The 20,053-nt window shown below is 41.9% G+C and overlaps 1 protein-coding gene across 2 annotated transcripts in view; it reads left to right on the forward strand.

Moving 5' to 3' along the window:
* FRAS1 (Fraser extracellular matrix complex subunit 1) overlaps positions 1–20,053 on the forward strand; it is a 533,887-nt gene that overhangs the window by 191,979 nt on the left and 321,855 nt on the right. For both annotated transcript variants that reach the window (XM_055434121.2, XM_055434122.2), the window contains 2 exons: positions 9,192–9,299; positions 17,477–17,569. In XM_055434121.2, the coding sequence (XP_055290096.2) occupies positions 9,192–9,299; positions 17,477–17,569 (201 nt within the window). The remainder of the gene's footprint in view (positions 1–9,191; positions 9,300–17,476; positions 17,570–20,053) is intronic.

The raw sequence follows: 20,053 nt of genomic DNA on the forward strand, positions 1-20,053 counted from the left end.
CTCCATAGAGTCACAAAGAGTCAGACGCAACTGAGCATGCACTTACCATACTGGCATTGGTACTTGAGTTGATATGCTGGATAACTTGTTGTATAAGTTTGTGTCCACAGACCGAGGCTGTGGGTACAGATGTGGGAATGGTGGGAAAAATGGAAGCTTTAGAGTTAAATGGACATTGATTCAGATATAGGTAGAAATACCAGACCACCTGACCTGCCTCCTGAGAAATCTGTATGCACGTCAAGAAGCAACAGTTAGAACTGAACATGGAACAGACTGGTTCCAAATAAGGAAAGGAGTACATCAAGGCTGTATATTGTCACCCCACTTATTTAACTTCTATTCGGAGTACATCTTGAGAAATGCTGGGCTGAATGAAGCACAAGCTGGAATCAAGATTGCCAGAAGAAATATCAATAGCCTCAGATATGCAGATGACACCACCCTTATGGCAGAAAGTGAAGAACTAAAGAGCCTCTTGATGAAAGTGAAAGAGGAGAGTGAAAAAGTTGGCTAGAATCTCAACATTCAGCAAATGAAGATCATGGCATCTGATCCCATCACTTCATGGCAGATAGATGGGGAAATGATGGAAACAGAGACAGACTTTATTTTGGGGGGGCTCCAAAATCACTGCAGATGGTGACTGCAGGCATGAAATTAAAAGACACTTGTTCCTTGGAAGAAAAGTTATGACCAACCTAGACAACAGCACATTAGAAAACAGAGACATTACTTTGCCAACAAAGGTCCGTCTAGTCAAAGCTATGGTTTATGGATGTGAGAGTTGGACTATAAAGAAAGCTGAGCGCTGAAAAATTGATGCTTTTGAACTGTGGTATTGGAGGAGATGCTTGAGAGTCTCTTGGACTGCAAGGAGATCCAACCAGTGCATCCTAAAGAAAATCAGTCCTGAATATTCACTGGAAGGACTGATGCTGAAGCTGAAACTCCAGTACTTTGGCCACCTGATGGGAAGAACTGCCTCATTTGAAAAGACCCTGATGCTGGGCAATATTGAAGGCGGGAGGAGAAGGGGACGACAGAGGATGAGATGGTTGGATGGCATCAGCGACTCGATGGACACGAGATTGAGTAAGCTCTGGCAGTTGGTGATGAACAGGGAAGCCTGGTGTGCTGCAGTCCACGGGGTCGCAAAGAGTCGCACAGGACTGAGTGACTGAACTGACAGTCAGTTACAAGCTTTGGGAATATTACCTAGACTCGCAGACTCTTGGTTTCCTTATCTGTAAAATGGAGATGATGATAATACGTTTCTCAAAATATTTTAGGAAGACATGAAAGATGTGAACATACCAAAGCATCTGAAATCCAGGAGATGCCCTCTTTCTTAGTTTTCTTTACTGTGCCACAAGAACTTGGAGAAATAAGATTGGCTTTATGGAAGCAGGGGGAGCTTTGGGAACATGAAACAGGGAAATACTGACTTAATTAAGGAGGCAGAGAAGGTCTCCCTGAAGAGGTGATGTTTAAGCTGAGACTTGGAGGATGTGTGGGAATTAGATGAAGAGTGTGTGGGAGTATGCTGTTGGAGTCACAGGGGAGTCTGTTAGGCAGGTGTGTCACTTAACCTCACAGTCCTTTCCCCTGAAAATTAGCAGCACTGCCGTAGTTTATCCCATCTTATTGGCCTATTAAAGTGAGAAAGTGGAAGAGTGATTTGAAATGGTAAGACTGCTCTATAGTATCTTTCTATTTATCTATCTGTGCACACACTACATACATAAAATAAGACATGTATAGATACATACTCAGGCACTTCAGCTGTGTTCAACTCTGACTCTGTGGACTGCAGCCTGCCAGGCTCCTCTGTTCATGGGATTCTCCAGGTAAGAATACTGGAGTGGGTTGCCATGCCCTTCTCCAGGGGATCTTCCCAATCCAGGGATCAAACCTGCGTCTCTTACGTCTACTTGCATTGGCAGGTGTGTTCTTTACCACTGGAGCCACCTGGGAAGCCCCAAATAAAGCATACATATACATATATATATATACATATATATGTAATAAAGCAATAATTATTATTAATATTACATGATAACAGTACAGCCTAGAAGAAAAAAGGATGGATTTGAATCCCAGATCCACCCATTACTAGATGTGTTCTGGACACTTCACTTAGCCTTTTCACACCTTGTTCCATCATTGAAAAAGTAGCATAGTGATGCTTTGTCCACAAGATGCTGGGAGGGTCCCTGAGATGCTGAGTGTGTGGGAGATCTGGAGAAGTACTGGCCCTTGGTAGTAGCTTGTTCCCTTCCCTTTCCTTTCCTTTCTGCTTCTCCACCAGTGCTAGCTCACTGGTCTAAGACATATCTACAAGATCATGATGTTAACTTGCCGTGCTTTTCAGGGTTTCTTGTCAGCCAACTGAACAAAGACATTTGCGGTTGTATAAAGAAGCTGTCTTTTCATCTGTGGTTCATGATGTTGTTTCTGTATCTAAGTTGATCTCATGATTGATTCCTTCAACTTTATCATTTTAAGACAACAGCAGGAGGAGATCAGGTACAAGCTAATCACTCCAGAATGCTAAAATGTGAAACTACTTCAGTCCTTGTTGTTCGGAACAAACTCCATAAGGGGGTATTGTGTGGAGCAAGGCTTCCCTGGTGGCTCAATGGTAAAGAACACACCTGTCAATTCAGGAGATCTGGGCTGGGAAGATCCCATAGAGAAGGAAATGGTAACCTACTCCAGGATTCTTGCCTGGGAAATCTCATGGACAGAGGAGCCTAGTACACTTCAGTCCATGGGGGTCACAAAAGAGTTGGACATGACTTAGACACTAAACAACAATAGCAAATTTTAAAAATAGGTCTCAAGCAGGAAGGGGATCACCATTTTCTGTATTATTTGCCTTTGGCTTGTGTTTGTTCTTCCTGCAAGGGGGGAATTTAATGTAAATACAAGGATTCTTATTTCTTACCAATAAGTGTCCTCTGCTCCCTTTTATTTGGGAGTGGATAAAGAGCTTCACATGAACTTAAAAATAAGACCAAATGAAAAAGGTACTGTTTATCTAAGCTGTCTGAGGAAGGGCACTTGGGGAAAGAATTGAACTCTGAAATAACCTTATGAAAGTTATTGATTCGTTTCTTTATGGTTCCTTGACAAACAGGAACCATTATTTCTGTGTCCGAATTGGAGCTGGGTCAAAGAACTCTTATATATGGATTATCTTTCCTGAAAACCAGACTTGTCAGGAAAATGAACTTCCAGAAATGGAGACATGAGGCCCAGTGGAATATTGCAGTCCTTTCATGGCATTTCAAGGACAAATAGAGACACAGTTAGTTTTTTAAACTCTTACTGAGCACAAGAAGAAATGTTTGAGAACAACACAAAGGTTTAGGTAAATGGCTCACTCTTAGGTGTTGGGTGCTTTTATTTAACTCCCCTCACCCCATGACAGTTCAACTTCAAAACTCAGTTGCTTTCTACCTATGGTTTGTAGAGAAAAGGGTACCATATTTTTGTTTTTTCTGTCTTATATTTTGAAAATAACTTTAAAAGATCACATAATTTACATATATTTTGCTATTGAAATAACAAAAAATATGGATGAGGATAAAGGGAAGAGACAAAAAATCACCAAGAATCCCTACCCAGGAATGACCATGCACAGAAATATATTTTAATTATAAAAACACATTATATTCTGCTTACTATTTTGTAACTTGAAAGCACAACTTTGGGGTTATTTTTTTCCTCCTTTCTCATTTTTGGCCTAACAAGTCAAGGAGATTTAAAATGAAATGAATAAATCAATAATTAAAATAAGGTTATTATAACATTCAGATAAAAAAATTATGTCGACAGTTGATAAACTATTATAGAATATCATAAATAATGTTTCCCCAGCAATTTGAGTACTCATGAGGGATGTAGTCATTGTTTATTTTTAGCTTTAAACAAATATTTAATAAATACTTAACCGAGTGAAATAGTTTTTGTTGTTTTTTGAAGCACCTTGCTATTACTCCAACATGTCTTGGTATGGAGGCACTGTATTATCTGCTAGAACACTTTATTCATTTATTATTAGAAATATTAAAAGCCATTTAGGTTGCTTTTTAGGTTATAGTAATCTAGTCCTTTAATCTACATTCTAGTGAAAAACTATTTTAAGACTTTCTTTTGCAGAGTGTGTTAGATTGGAAGAGAGGATTATAGAATGACAGAATTGCAATGGTAACATGGAAAATCTGTAAAATTTACTTTACAGTGTTATTTCTTTGGACTTTATGGCTTTATCCAGTTTTAGCGATCGAGGAACTCTAGTATCCCTTCCTTCATAAAGCAATTTTATGGTACCATAGAAATTGATTCCTAAAGTTTTAGACCTGAAAAAATATGTGGCCAGCTATCTAGGCCTTGGTAAAGGGCTCATTTTGTTTAAAATTAACCATAAATTATAGACTCTATGAGGACATTAATATAAGGAAGGTTTTTGAAAATGCCTAGATGAAGAAAATTTTTCTTTGTAGTTTGAAAGTGAAAGTTGCTCAGTCATGTCCAACTTTTTGCTACCCCATAGACTGTAGCCTGCCAGGCTCCTCTTTCCATGGAATTCTCCAGGCAAGAATACTGGAATAGATTGTTATTCCCTTCACTAGGGCATCTTCCCAACCCAGAGATCAAACCTGGGTCTCCTGTGTTGCAGGCAGAATCTTTACCAGCTGAGCCACCAGGGAAGTCCTTGTAGTTTGGTTCCAGTGAACTAATAAGCTTCAACATTATGGGGGTTTTGTAGTGAATGTCATTTAAATATTGTTTCCTCAAGACCTCTCATCCTAACTGGGATATCTCAAGTCATGGGGAAAGAAATTTCTTCAGGATAAGTAAGTATTCAAAGTTGTTCACTAATGAAGTCAGCCGACAGTAATTGTGCTCAGTGGAGGGGCTATACACAGAGGAATAAAGCTAGCTTTCCTTCCTGGAAGTGGCATACTGGAGGGAATACAGATATGTGAACAAATTCAGGAATGCTCCCTGGGCCCAGAAAATTTGTTTTTAATTAACATATTGAAAAATCATGTTTCTACAAATGAACATGAAAAAAAGATTCCATGTTTTTAGGACATTCTGTGTAGAGTTGAGTGAGCTGCATCCAGTGATTGACAGCCGTTAAAAGGTAAAATGGACTATTTTGGAATCTAGGGTCACTGAGGAAATAGTTGAGGTGTGGGGAAGAGCTTAATGCCTGGTGCAAGAATGGAGGGAGTTTTAGGCTTTTTAGTTCCTCTTCACTTTCTGCCATAAGGGTGGTGTCATCTACATTGAGAAACCTGTATGCAGGTCAGGAAGGAACAGTTAGGACTGGACATGGAACAACAGACTGGTTCCAAATAGGAAAAGGAGTACGCCAAGGCTGTATATTGTCACCCTGCTTATTCAACAATCAATTACGTTAAAAATAAATAATGGGCCTTTGATAAGTTCCAGGCCCTGTTCAAATCTCTTTAAGCATCTCATCTGATCTTTTCACGCACCCTATGAGTTTAGGTCTTTATCTGCCTTACAGATGAGGAACCTGGGACACAGACACCTTGATGAAATGGACTCACTGTATGACTGGTGACACCAGGATTCAGATCCAGTAGCCTGATGTCAGAGTCTGGGCTCTTAGGTCTCAGACACCTTTGTGAACTTGAGCAAATGGCTCAATCTCTCACGTCTTGTTTCCTCATGTTGAAATAGTCATGATAATTACAGTTCCAGCTTCGTAGGGTTGTCGTTCCTGGAAGAGTTTCACGAAGCGCTGATACACACTGATGGCCTCCCTCTCTGCTGGGCTCAGCGCTCTCCGATGGTGGCAGAGGCCAGCCTCTTCCGGCGCCGCAAGCGCCTTCTCCTACCAGCACTTCCTGTTGGCCTGGGATACGTGATCAATAAACAGCAGCTGCTGACTTCATGAAGTTGTCATTTTTAGTTCATCTGTATCCTGAAGCTGGTACTATTTTCTTAAATCAGCAGGGAACATATATTACATTGTACTTGAGAATGAATTTTTTTTCCCCCTCACCTATTTGTCATTGCTTTTTGGGTTAAGAATAGACTGTGGTTGGCACACGATTGTCATTTCAGAAGAATGTGCTGTAACATAAAGAGAAAGAAATTCAGAGGTGTTCCAAGTCAGGTTCCAGTATGCGTTTACTTTAATTCAAGTTTCTCATGAATTAGGCACTGGGAATGTCATCTCACCTCAGATAGGTTTTGTATTTCTTCTATCACTTGGGGTTTGAAGCACATTCCCTGAAAGATTATACATTTAACATTTCTTTTTTTTTTTCTTTTTCTCCTCCATTTTATTTATTTATTTATTTTTAAGTTATTTATTTTAATTGGAGGCTAATTACTTTACATTATTGTATTGGTTTTGCCATACATTGACATGAACCTACCCCAGGTGTACATGTGTTCCCTATCTTGAACCCCGCTCGCACCTCCCTCCCCATCCCATCCCTCTGGTTCATCCTAGTACACCAGTCCCGAGCATCCTGTATCATGCATCAAACTTGGACTGGCGATTCGTTTCACATATGATACTATACATGTTTCAATGTCATTCTCCCAAATCATCCCACCCTCGCCCTCTCCCACAGAGTCCAAAAGACTATTCTATACATCTGTGTCTCTTTTGCTGTCTTGTATAACATTGCTGAACACAAAGGCCGACTTCATTTTTCCTTGAGAGTGTTGTGCACAATCCATGTAAGTCTGTACCAGTGTTGGTATCTCAGACATGGTCCTTCAGAGAAACAGAATGAATAGGAAACATATATATTCAGTTCAGTTCAGTTCAGTCACTCAGTCGTGTCTGACTCTTTGCGACCCCATGAATAACAGCACGCCAGGCCTCCCTGTCCATCACCAACTCCTGGAGTTCACTCAAACTCATGTCCATCGAGTCGGTGATGCCATCCAGCCATCTCATTCTCTGTCATCCCCGTCTCCTCCCACCCCCAATTCTTCCTAGCATCAGACTCTTTTCCAACTCAATGCATGAGGTGGCCAAAGTATTGGAGTTTCAGCTTCAACATCCGTCCTTCCAATGAACACCCAGGACTAATCTCCTTTAGGATGGACTGGTTGGATCTCCTTGCAGTCCAAGGGACTCTCAAGAGTCTTCTCCAGCACCACAGTTCAAAAGCATCAATTCTTCGGCAATCAGCTTTCTTCACAGTCCAACTCTCACATCCATACATGACCACGGGAAAAACCATAGCCTTGACTAGACAGACCTTGGTTGGCAAAGTAATGTCTCTGCTTTTTAATATGCTATCTAGGCTGGTCATAACTTTCCTTCCAAGGAGTAAGCGTCTTTTAATTTCCTGGCTGCAATCAGCATCCACAGTGATTTTGGAGCCCAAAAAAATAAAGTCTGACGCTGTTTCCACTGTTTCCCCATCTATTTCCCATGAAGTGATGGGACCAGATGCCATGATCTTCGTTTTCTGAATGTTGAGCTTCAAGCCAATCTTTTCACTCTCCTCTTTCACTTTCATCAAGAGGCTTTTGAGTTCCTCTTCACTATATTAGGTTGGCCAAAAAAAAAAAAAAAAAAAAGATGTTATGGCCAACCATATGTATATGTATATGTATATGTATATGTATGAGGGTGGAGAGAGGGAGAGAAAGAGGGAGGGAAAAGTAGAGGGAGGAAGTCATTTTAAGAAATTGGCTCATGTGATTGTGGGGACTGGCAAGTTTGAAGCTTGTAGGGCAGGCCAAGAGGCTGGAAACTCAGGCAGAATTTCTGTGATACAGTCTTCAGGCTGAAATCTTTCTTATTTAGGAAACCTTGTTTTTCTCTTAAGGCTTTCAGTTGATTGGATGAGGTTCATCCACATTGTTGAGGGTAATCTCCTTTGCTTAACTGATGATAAATGTTCATCACATCTATGAAATACCTTCACAGCAACATCTAGGCTTGTATTTGACCAGACAGCTGGGTACCATAGTCTAGCCAAGTTGACGCAGAAGTTAGCTGTCACATTTGGTGTCTGCCTTTGTGTGATAGCATCTTTTACTAGCACCCATGCTTTTCCCAGCTCATCCCAGTTCAGGTTAGTGCTAATAGTCTGTGACTCTATCAAGAGTTTAGAGGTTTCCCTTACTTCTCTCCAATGTATTTGAGTAGTACTTCAGTTATTCGAGGACAAAAGGATGAGGAAGTTTAGAAAGGGGGACAAAAGCTTCACTAAGAGACCTGTGCACTGTGAACGTTTGATTTAGAAAGACCTCCAGTGTGCCAGGCCCAGGACAGTGTCTGCTTTGGGGTGCTCACAGTCTGGTCCGGGCAGGATAACAGGAATTTGTGAGTGCAGTAAAAGTGTATCAATATGTGCAGGAGACAGTGGGGTTCCAGAGAAGCCATGAAGAGTCACACCCGAGTGGAGGATGCAGTGCATAGGCTTAAGAGTTAGGAAATGATTCACTCTGAGGGTGAGGCTTGAAGAAGTGTGTTGGTTGGCAAGCTCTCTTTGGGAGAGTCAAGGAGAAGCGGGAACCAGGAAGAAGATAAGCTGTGAGGCCAGGAGAAAGGAGGCTGGGGCTGTCCAATGGCTTGACCATCTATCGTGGACAGACAGAAGTCTCAGAGCAGTCAGATTTGCTGAGGCTAGGGCGAGAGGCAAGGGCCAGGTGACGGGTCTACACTTTATCCCGTCAGGATAAAGGTGAGCCATGGGATAGATGAGTGTGAGCAGATGTAGTACCAAAGAACTGGGAAGTGAAGTGTGAGGTGCTCAAAGTACCCAGTGGCAAAAGCTGCTCTTGGGAAGCTGGTTAGTGCTGGTCCAAGCATCATTTTCTTCTGGACACACTCTGATGGTTTCTGCTAGTTAGCAGTGCAGAGAAACCTCAAGTCAGGGAGCAGCTTGTCCTCCTGAGATTTCAGTCCAATCGATTGTTTTTACTCTGAGAATCGACAGCTCTCTGCTGCCTGCCCTTGTCTTTGGCTACGTGGGTTGACTGTGGTGAAATGGATTAGGCTGCTTTTATAGCTTCTTGGGGTTTAATCAGAACCCAGCAAGCTCTGCATGTGCCTATGACTTTCCTTTGCCTTTTAAATGTTCAGGCTGTGGGGCTGTTGATGGCACCACTTCTGTGTGCTCCTACCTTGACTGATCAGTTTTTAACTCAGAGCTTATGCTTCTTTGCAGGATGCCACCATTTGGAAGCCCGATTCATGCCAGAACTGCCGTTGCCATGGTGATATCGTTATCTGCAAACCCGCTGTTTGCAGAAACCCTCAGTGTGCCTTTGAGAAGGTATGGTGTCCTAATTGTTCTCTAAATGTAAAGCTGGGGAAGAGTAGGGTGTTTGCATTTTTTCAGTCATCTGGTTTTGACATTTATTGCAACCTCTAATTGCAAAGTTTAGGAAATACAGGAGACAGTTTTAGCATATCATTTCTAAGAATGTCTTAATTTCTGTGTGTTGGACATTTACTCAGAATCAGGCACTCAAGGTTAAAACTTAAAGGTCTTACAGTGTTACCCCATTTAAAGTGTTATCCTATTTGAAGTTCTGTGGAGTAGGTATCTATATCCCCACTTTACAGAAATGGAAAGTGTAGCCTGGAGATTTTAGGCAGCTTAATATGATTATGCAGTTAAGAAGCTGCTGTCCAGAGATCTTCCCTGGATTTGGCAATTGCCATAGCTACTGATGCTAGCCACACCATTTTACAAGCCACTGAATGCATTGCAAGTCAGGACTGACTTCTCGAAAATGACTTTCTAAAGACATTGTTTATTGTGCAACTGACTGTATCATTGGACTACCTAGGATCATAGGATAGACTTTAATCAATAAATCTCCTCGTGTTTAGCCAAATGTGTGTGGGATATTTCCTCATTTCCCCTTTATTAAACTGCTTTATTTTTACTTTTTGACTGTACATCTATTCTGTTGTAATTTTTTCTCCCCGAGTACTGACTCTTTTCTTTTTAAAGTAAATCTACTTAGAAACAACAAAAAATTTTAAGCTTCAAATTTGAACATTGGAAACTCCCTGGAGAAGACCAGTTATTTTCTTCAAAAAGCTTTCTGTCAGTTTCACAAGCACAGTTTATTTTTCTAGAGTTTTCCCTCCCCACCCCATAGTAATTATTCTTGAGTCTTTATGCCATCTAATGCTAAGAAGGTTCTGTTCGTTTCTGACATTGGAGTGAAGTTTCTGTATCCCTTTAATAGTATACCTAGTGTTCTTCTCGGCTATATTTCTGAGAAGCTGAGTGTACATTAAATGTTGGTAAATTTGGTAGTATTTTGTTGTCTGTTCTGGGGCTTTCTATTTTATGGAGTGAGTACTCCTAAAAGATCTCCATTTTGCTCACTGAGTAACTCATGTCAGAATTTGAGCTGGTTTTATAAGGGCCATGAAGACATGCCCTCCTCCACTTCACGTGAATAATTATGGTTTCATGGAAGAAGCCTTGAACTGAATGTTGGAAGACAGACGGTGCTGCTGAAAACTGGATGTGTTCTCTACCAGGGGTCAACAGACTAAACCTGGCCTGCCACCTTTTTCTGTTTTGACCTGTGAGCAAAGAATGGTTTTTACATTTTTAAATGGTTGAAACAAACCAACCGAACAGTAGTTTGTGATGTGAAATTTATATGAAATCAAGTTTCAGTATCTATAAATAAAGCTTTTTGAAACACAGGCACACTCATTTGTTTAAGTATTATCTATAGCCAGCTGCTTTTGTCCTACAATGACAGTTATGTAGTTGGGGTATAGACCATATGTGACCCCCAAAGACTAAAATATGTCTGGCCCTTTACAGAAAACATTTCTGACCCTTGTTCTGTACCAAGCATGATTTTGTTCCTTCCTAATTTGCTCATCTCGTGAGTTTTCTCAGCAAATGGCAACTCCTTTCTTCCTATTGCTCAGGTCAGAAAATGTAGCATCATCCTCCCCACTTTCTCTTACACCCCATATCCAGTATACTAGCAGATTCCCAGCTTTTCCTTCATAAAACAGTATATTTCAGATGCAACTTCTCTGCTTTTACTTTGGTTTTACTTATTGTCCTTCTTTGCCCACATTCTTCCAGTGGCCTCTTCACTTGTTTCACTGCTTTTGTACTGGCCTTTTTCACTCTAATCTTGATATAGCAGTCAGGGGGGATCCTATTAAAATTTAAGTCAGATCATGTTGCTTTTCTCCTTAAGTCCCTCCAATAGCTTTCAATGGCTTCTCTTCTCACTTTGAGTAACTCCTCCCAGTGTCCTGTAAAATACTGCTGCTGTTGTTGTTTAGTCGTTAAGTCAAGTCCAACTCTTTGCGACCCATGGACTGTAGCCTGCCAGGCCTCTCTGTCTAGGAGATGTTCCAGGTAAGAATACTGGAGTGGGTTATCATTTCCTTCTCTAGGGAATCTTCCTGACCCAGAGACTGAACCCAGAGAAGCTGCATTGACAGTCAGATTCTTTACCACTGAGCTACCAGCAAAGTCAACCCTCTGATCAATTAATTCCTCTTCCTGCTCTTTCTGCTTCAGACACCAAGCCTGCTTGCTATTCCCTGGATTTGTCCAGGGAATGCTTCTGCCAGGCATACTTCTGCCATTAAGGCCTTTGTGCTCTGCTCTGCTTCCTGAAATTCTATCTGGGTCTTCTCAGGTGGCTCAGTAGTAAAGAATCCACCTACAGTGAGGCAGACGTGAGTTCGATCCCTGGGTCAGGAAGATCCCCTGGAGAAGGAAATGGTAACCCACTCCAGTATTCTTACCTGGAGAATTCCATGGACAGAGGAATCTGGTGGGCTATAGTCAGTGGGGTCACAATAGAGTCAAACAAAATTTAGTGACTAAATATCCATCTATCTATCATCTATTTATCTATTTTAATCCTTTACCTTCTCTAAGTCTTGCCTGAATGCCATTCTATTTGAAATTGCAGTTCTTCATCCCCTACCACATATTTCCTATTTCGTTTCCATGCTTTATTTTTCTTCTTGGCACTAACTACTGTCTGGCCATACTCTATGTTTTACTGAAAGTTCTTGTTTACTGTCTCTTTTATTCGCTGTGTATCCTCAGCACCTACAATTGCACCTGACACATGGTAGGCACTTAATAAATATCTTTTGACTGACTGACTGAAGAATGAGAGATGAAGCTAGAAAGCTGGTAAGTTCAAGGTTATGAAGAGCTTTGTGTGCTGTACTGTGGAGCTTGGAACGTTATTCTTAAGTTGGTAGAATACTAATGAAGGTTTTAAGGCATGTGGGTAGGATGGCCTGCTTTACTTTTTGAAAGATCGTTCTGGTTTTTCAAAGATAATGCATAATATTAGAGCTAAGGAGATCGGTTCAAAGGTTGTGAGAATAATCCAGATGAAAGGGTGAATACCTGAATCAGAGCACTGTTAGTGTAGGAGAAGAGGAAAGAGCAGGGCCTGCCCTGGTCGTCCAATGGCTAAGACTTCATGCTCTCAGTGCAGGGGGCCTGGTTTGATTCCTGGTCGGGGATTCCACATGCAGCAACTAAAGATCTTGTGTGCTGCAACTAAGACCCCAGTCCAGCCAAAGAAATAACGAAAAGAGGAAAGGGTAGATTTGATAAATGTTTAAGGAAGAAATTAGCAGAACTGAATGAAGTAGGTGGGTGAGAGAAAGGAAAAGGAAACATGACTCTCATATTTATGAGTTGGTGACTAATGGGTTCGCAGAGCCACAAACTGATATTGAGAATATAGGAGAATGAGGAAAAGAATCCCATCTGGGAACAAAATGATAATTTCAGTTTGAACACATTGAGTTTGAAGTGTTCGTGGAAGAGAAAGGTAGATATGTCCAATAGGCAGCTGGATATGTGACTGTAAAGCTCAGAGGAGAAGAATGTGCTATGCTCAGTCATGTCTGACTCTTTCAGCCCCACGGTCTGTAGCCCTCCATGCATGGAATTTTCCAGGCAAGAGTACTGGAGCAACTTGCCATTTACTACTCCAGGGGATCCTCCTGACCCAGGGACAAACTCACATCTCCTAGGTCTCCTGCATTGGCAGGTGGATTCTTTACCACTAACACGACCTGGGAAGCCCAGAGTTGGAGATATAATGTGGGTATCAGTAGCAGGAACACAGGAGTGCAGACCTTTAGGATGAGTGAGCTCATCCAAAGAGATTGTGTGAAAAAAGAATAGAAGATCAAAGACGGGATTCGGGTAGCATAGTCATTAAAGAGTAGATGAACATAAGAGAAGAAACTTAGGAAGATTAAGAAGACATGGTCAGAGAGGTAAAGGGTAAGAAATGGTCAGAAGAGAGAAGAATGTTGTGATAGCTAGGAGAATAGAGTGTTTCCAGAAGGAGTTTATATAGACAGCGTTGAAAGTGTGAGAAAATTTAATATGTTTCATTGAGTTTGGCAACATGTTGGCCACTGGTGGTCCCACTGAAGTTGGTGTCAGGGAAGTGGTGGTTGTGGTTGCTATGTTACAGAGGCTTGAGGAGTGGGTAGATCGTGGGCCTAGGATGGCCGAGTACAGGCTACTCCTTCTGGAAGCTTCCCTGAGAATGGAAGAGAGAAATGGGCTGTTAGGTGCACACCACTACATCTGTGAAGTTTCTTTGAACCTCCCGTCCCCAGTCATCAAGCCTTCTGGGTGTTGCCATGTGCTTGGTGCTTGCCCTTGACCAGACTACAAATGCCTGTGTATTCGTTTGCTTCTTCCTCCAGACTCTTAGCTCCTTGAGAGCAGCAAGCCTCTTCTTCACTATATGTAGCACATTAAACAGCACAGTGCATGGCACACAGAAGATAGTTAGTCAATATTTGTAAAATTACCAAGCAAGGGAAGGAGAGGGGTTTTTTTGGCTTTTGATATTTCTATGAACTTGATATTACTATGATCACCGTGGAAGGCAAAGGGGAATGGCCTTGAAGAGAGAGAGAAATTGAAGATTTGGAGAGTGGGGGAAACAGAATGATAGAACTAGAAAAACCCTTTAAAATTAATTGTCAGACTTTCTCATTTTATAGACAAAAAACAGATTTTTTTCATTCTTTAGTCACTTGCTCAAACATATAGCACTAGTAAGTGGCACTCCCATGACAAGAACCTTCGTTCCTGGCTCATGAGTCAATGTAATTTCTACTCCACCATGTTTTCCCTTGTGTTTCTCAGGTGCATATGTTGTTTTTCACATCTGCTGGGTAGACTTAAATTAGTTCATGGCACAACTTAATGAGTCACCATTGTCAGTCAGTCAGGTCAGTCACTCAGTCATGTCCAACTCTTTGTGACCCATGGACAGTGGCACACTGGGCTTCCCTGGCTGTCATCAACTCCTGGAGCCTACTCAAACTCATGTCCATTGAGTTGGTGATGCCATCCAACCATCTCATCCTCTGTCATCCCCTTTTCCTGTCTTTAATCTTTCCTAGTATCAGAGTCTTTTCCAGGGAGTCAGTTCTTCACATCAGGTGACCAAAGTATTGGAGTTTCAGCTTCAGCATCTGTCCTTCCAATGAATATTCAGGACTGATTTCCTTTAGGATTGACTGGTTGGATTTCCTTGCAGTCCAAGGGACTCTCAAGAGTCTTCTCCAACATCACAGTTCAAAAGCATCAATTCTTCGATGCTATTGTACCCTAACCCAAATTATTATTGTTATTAATAGTACTTTGGATTCCTATCATTTTAAAAAAATTTAAAAATCTCTTTGCAATTTATGTTTTGCTCCTGAATTGACTGGAAATAAACTAATGTCAATTGTAGTTCTGTTTGATATTTGTATCTGTCTATCACTGGAAAAGACTGATGCTGGGAAGGATTGGGGGCGGGAGGAGAAGGGGATGACAGAGAATGAGATGGCTGGATGGCATTACCGACTCGATGGACATGAGTTTGAGTGAACTCCGAGAGTTGGTGATGGACAGGGAGGCCTGGCGTGCTGTGATTCATGGGGTCGCAAAGAGCTGGACACAACTGAGCGACTGAACTGAACTGAACTGATCATTTGTCTATTCGTCATATCATAATATATAATAGATTCTGTATTCTTATCCTGTATCCATATAGAATAGCTAACTACAGAGTCAAAGAAAAGGGTCAGAGAGAGACAGACAGATATGAGAAAAATTGAAGAAATGAGAACAGAGGCTTTTAGAATATTGACTGCCTAGCCTGGAACCAACCTTCAGGATTTCTGAAGAACATATATATAGAGAGGATATTGCCATGCAAAAGGGTAATATATTATTAATGCATGGAGGGATTTTTGGCTGCAAACTCCAATGCAGAGTATTTACCTAATTAAGTTATTGTGATAAATTATATATATACATGTACATGTACATATGTATCATATGCTTAGAAGGGTACCTGGCTATTGTAAGTACTCTGTTTTAGCTGTGATTATCCCATGATCATCATCATTATTGTTAGTTGGTTCCTCTAGATCCTAGGCAAGCAGTCTTCATTGGTATCTTGTGCCCAAGCCACCGCTTCCTAAGCTCCCAGTGCAAAGCCTGCAGGGCAATAGGCTTATGTGTTCCATGCACCCCACAACTCAGGGAGCTATGCATGGTTACAGGGTAACGTAGCAAGAACTCCCTCTCTTTCGTTCTCCACGTCCTACATGCAAAACTCTTTGCTCCTCCTTTAGCCCCAAATCACCTCTTTTGTGTTCCCACAGAAGGTCAATAGGTCAACACTCAAAATAGGGAACATCTACTCACAAATAGAGAATATTATATTCATAAATTGGGTTTTGAGGGGCAAATCTGAGGATAGATGTATAAATATATAAATAAAATCTGATATAGAAATCAAAGACAACTAATTTGGGACATAAAATATCCCTTGAAGTCTTCCCTCTTACCTGCCTTTCTCTCTGCTTCCATATTAGAATACAAACAACACTTGGATTATCTCATTTTAAATCTGTATGCTCAGTGGAATTTAGGTTAGTGTATTTTCTATATTTACTGTCTCAGTGGATGTTAGATAAGTATAGGTTCTACTTGGGGTTCAGAGGGCACTTTTGTGAATAGTCATTAATGTTGCACTGTACATACAATTTTATAAAATTCCACGCCATATGTTTTATCCTTTATTAAGCAAATAAGAAATTGTTAATCACTGTTACTCATGTATTTATCTGTTTAGTGGATTAACAGTTGTGAAATCATAGTTTTATTCTCCACCCACATTATTTGGTGGAGAATATACATATTGTAGATGTAGTTATATTTGTAATTGTTGTATGTACAATTAACATTCTCTTATAGGTATAATTCTTTTTAATGGCCACAGCCCAAGTAGCAAAGAAACATTAAAACATATGTAATGTTTTGAACCTGTCAGCTGAATTCTTTGTAGACTTTTATTCTGTGGACAGGTCATGATTTCCTGGTTAATTCAGGGTCTTTTACCACAATTTTTGATAAAAATCACCAATTACCTGTTCTGCCACATTTCTAGACTTGAGAAAATGCTAAGTGGAAGAGCAGGATAAATCCGGGGAGTCTAGAAGGCTATTATTGTTTTGGAGGGGTCATACCATTTGGCATGTGGGATCTTAGTTCCCCGACCACGAATTGAACCCATGACCTCTGCATTGGAAGCACAAACTGTTAACCACTGGACTGCCAGGAAAGTCCCCAGAGGGTCTAGAAGGATCATTAAGCCCCAAAGACCCACTTACGTGCCGCAGTTTTAATCATCTTGGATAAATAGATCCTTCACAGTGGCAAGTAGATGGTTAGTTAACATGTGACAACTTCCCAGTAAATCTTGGGGTATCACATGCATGTCTATTCTCTTGAAAGCATCACGTATTGATAACAAACACAATTGCAACAGCAGAGGCCTTAATAAACAATGTAGATCTTTATTGGAGCCCAGGAATTCTACCCGGATACCCGCAGTACATGTGATACCTCCACAGAGATGCTGTTTCCTCTCCCAGCTCTGTCCTTCAGTCACCTGTCCCTTGTGCTTTGCTACTCTGTCCCAGGTAAAAGTCAGCATTAGAACTTCAGCCCCCCCTCACCCTCTCCTCCCCTGCTCCCCACAACCCTCCTGTTGCTGGCTCGTAGGCCTCTATAACATGTTAGAAGACCTGCCAACTCTGTGCCTAACCCCACCTAAGTCTTCTCCATTACAGGGAAATACAGCTCTTCTATCACCCCCAACTGCTTTTCTGGTCTGACACTCACATGGAGCATTTCTATATTTCTAGTGAAGAAAATCCTTCACTTCATTACATGTGGAAAGATGTAGTCCATTTTCAAGGAATCCACTTTCACAATGGTGCTCATTTTAGCTTTGAGAGAAGCTCTTCATGACGGAGAGTCCTTTTTGTTGGTGTATTCTGTTTATCCTGTTTATTGTTGTCACCCGTGGCAACTCATGAGATTTAGTGAATTAGATATGACTGTGTTCACTACTGCTATTTTACACTGAGCTGCTTTTAAATGTTCAGGGGGAAGTGCTTCAAATACCCGCCAACCAATGCTGTCCTGAATGTGTGCCAAGGATGCCTGGATCTTGCCATCATGAAAAGAAAATTCACGGGGTAAGTATTTTCTAACCCGTGGTTGATTCCTTGTCTGTAGATCATTGACAAAGGAAAGCTGAATGCTAAACTTGTGTTGACAAGAGAGGATTTTTTTCTCCTTTGTTTGGGCTAGGGAGGACCTCAGGCTTATTTGACTTTCCATGGGCACTTAGGTTTCTTGGATAAGATTAAAACTGTCCTATTTATTTCAGAGGCCCAGGTAAATATTTGTTGATTGAATTTGTGTCTGTCTAAAGGGTAGTCTGAGAATGTTGATGACGAAGAAGTTGTGATGCTGAATAATAAAAGGCCACCTTGCTTTTGTGTACCACATAAGTTTTCCACTTGATTTTATGAACAGCCCCGAGTAGATGACTCCTGTGTTAAAGATGGAAGAGTTGAATTGCAAAGAATGTAAGATACTGACCCCATGTATTACCAATAGGTGGTGTAACTTGGCCTAGAGCCCTATCTTCTGACTCCTCGTTCAGGGTGGAGTTTGTAAACTTCAGCACCATGCACACGTTAGGCTTTGTGGTGAGGACCATCCTCTGCAGTGTAGGATGGTTAGCGGCATCTCCAGCCTCTCTGTACCCATCACCTGTTAGTAACCTCTGCAGTTCTGACAACCAGAACTGTCTGTAGGTGTGGCCGTCTTTCCCCTAGGGTGAGGGGCAAAATGAAAATGCCCACTCCCCTCATTTAGAATCACAATGCATGCATGCTAAGTTGATTTAATCGTGTCCGACTCTGTGCAGCTGTATGGACTGTAGCCTGCCGGGCTCCTCCATAAGATTCTCCAGGGGAGAATGCCCTCCTCCAGGGGATCTTCCTGACTCAGGGATCAAACCTGAGTCTCTTAAGTCTCCTGATTTGGCATGAGGGTTCTTTACCACTGGGGCTACCTGGGAAGCCCATAGCACCACAATACTAGAAATCAACCCTCAAGTTCTTTTATTACACTTGCTCATTCCAGATCCTGCAGGATTAGCTTAGAGGTATTAAATACTGGTTTAAAAGGACCATTGCAAGGACTATCATAGAAAGTTTGAAAATGGATGGCTACAGTTCATCTCCATTCATGCTTGCATACTCCCCTGAGGCAGCAGGTGAAGCTGAGTGTGACAGAAAGACACTCTTTGCTTTATTCTTCATCTTCCACCTCATACGAAACTTTCTCCAAGTTGGTGTCTCTCCCCTTTCAGCAGAGAGCATAGTAGTTAGCCAGAAGTGATATACCCAGTCTCCGCTGCTATTCAGGGTGCATACCTAAAACTCAGTGGCGACAGTGCACATTCCCCGGGGACAGGATCACCTCACTTAGCCACTGGCTCCACATCACCTGAGGAAGCCACCCTTTCAATCAGCACAGTGTATTGCCGAATGATAGGATGGTGTGTGATCCGAATGGTAGGATCTGTGTCTTCATACCATGTGTCACCCTGTGCTGCTTGATTTAGGGCTTCCCTGGTGGCTCAGCAGTAAAGAATCTGCTTGTAGTGCAGGAGATGTAGGTTCAATCCACAGGTGGCAAAGATCCCTGGAGGAGGGCATGGAAACCCACTCCTTTGTTCTTGCCTGGAGAATTCCAAGGACGGAGGAGCCTGGGGGGCTACAGTCCATAGCGTCACAAAGAGTCAGACACGACTGAAGCAACTGAGCATGCACACATTCTGCTTGATTCAGTCTGTTAGGTAGGGTAGTGGAAACCACGCTAGAGGACCTAATGGAAGGTGCTGCAGGGCAGGCTGGTGCTGGAATTAACAAAAAGTTCATAATGATTGGAACAGGTGTATGGATCAAGGTCAAAAACCCCAAGCTGAACTTTTCAAGTGAGGGAGCCCTAGGATGTAAAATAAGGCCAGGATCTGGAGGAACAACGAACATCTCAAGTACGAGGGGGTACCAGGGACTTGGGACAGCGGAGCTCAATGACTCTTTGCATAGCCTTTCTAATGACACTTGTCATTTGCATGCTTGTCTTATGTTCTTGCTGCTAAGTCGCTTCAGTCGTGTCCGACTCTGTGCGACCCCATAGACGGCAGCCCACCAGGCTCCCCCGTCCCTGGGATTCTCCAGGCAAGAACACTGGAGTGGGTTGCCATTTCCTTCTCCAATGTGTGAAAGTGAAAAGTGAAAGTGAAGTCGCTCAGTCGTGTCCGACTAGTAGCGACCCCATGGACTGCAGCCCACCAGGCTCCTCTGTCCATGGGATTTTCTCTGTCCATGGGATTTTCTAGGCAAGAGTACTGGAGTGGCTTGCCATTGCCTTCTCTTATGTTCTTGCACTTGTGCGATATTCTTTTCTTGATTTAAGAGTTCTGAGAACAAATGACAATATTTTATCTACCTTCATAGTGATCTTCCTTCAGTTCAGTTCAGTTTAGTTGCTCAGTCGTGACTGACTCTGCGACCCCATGAATCACAGCACGCCAGGCCTCCCTATCCATCACCAACTCCCGGAGTTCACTCAAACTCATGTCCACAGAGTCGGTGATGCCA

The sequence above is a fragment of the Moschus berezovskii genome, chromosome 5 (genome assembly GCF_049115385.1).
Source record: "Moschus berezovskii isolate FMDL1 chromosome 5, NW_MosBer_1.0, whole genome shotgun sequence".
NCBI classification, from domain to species: Eukaryota; Metazoa; Chordata; class Mammalia; order Artiodactyla; family Moschidae; genus Moschus; species Moschus berezovskii.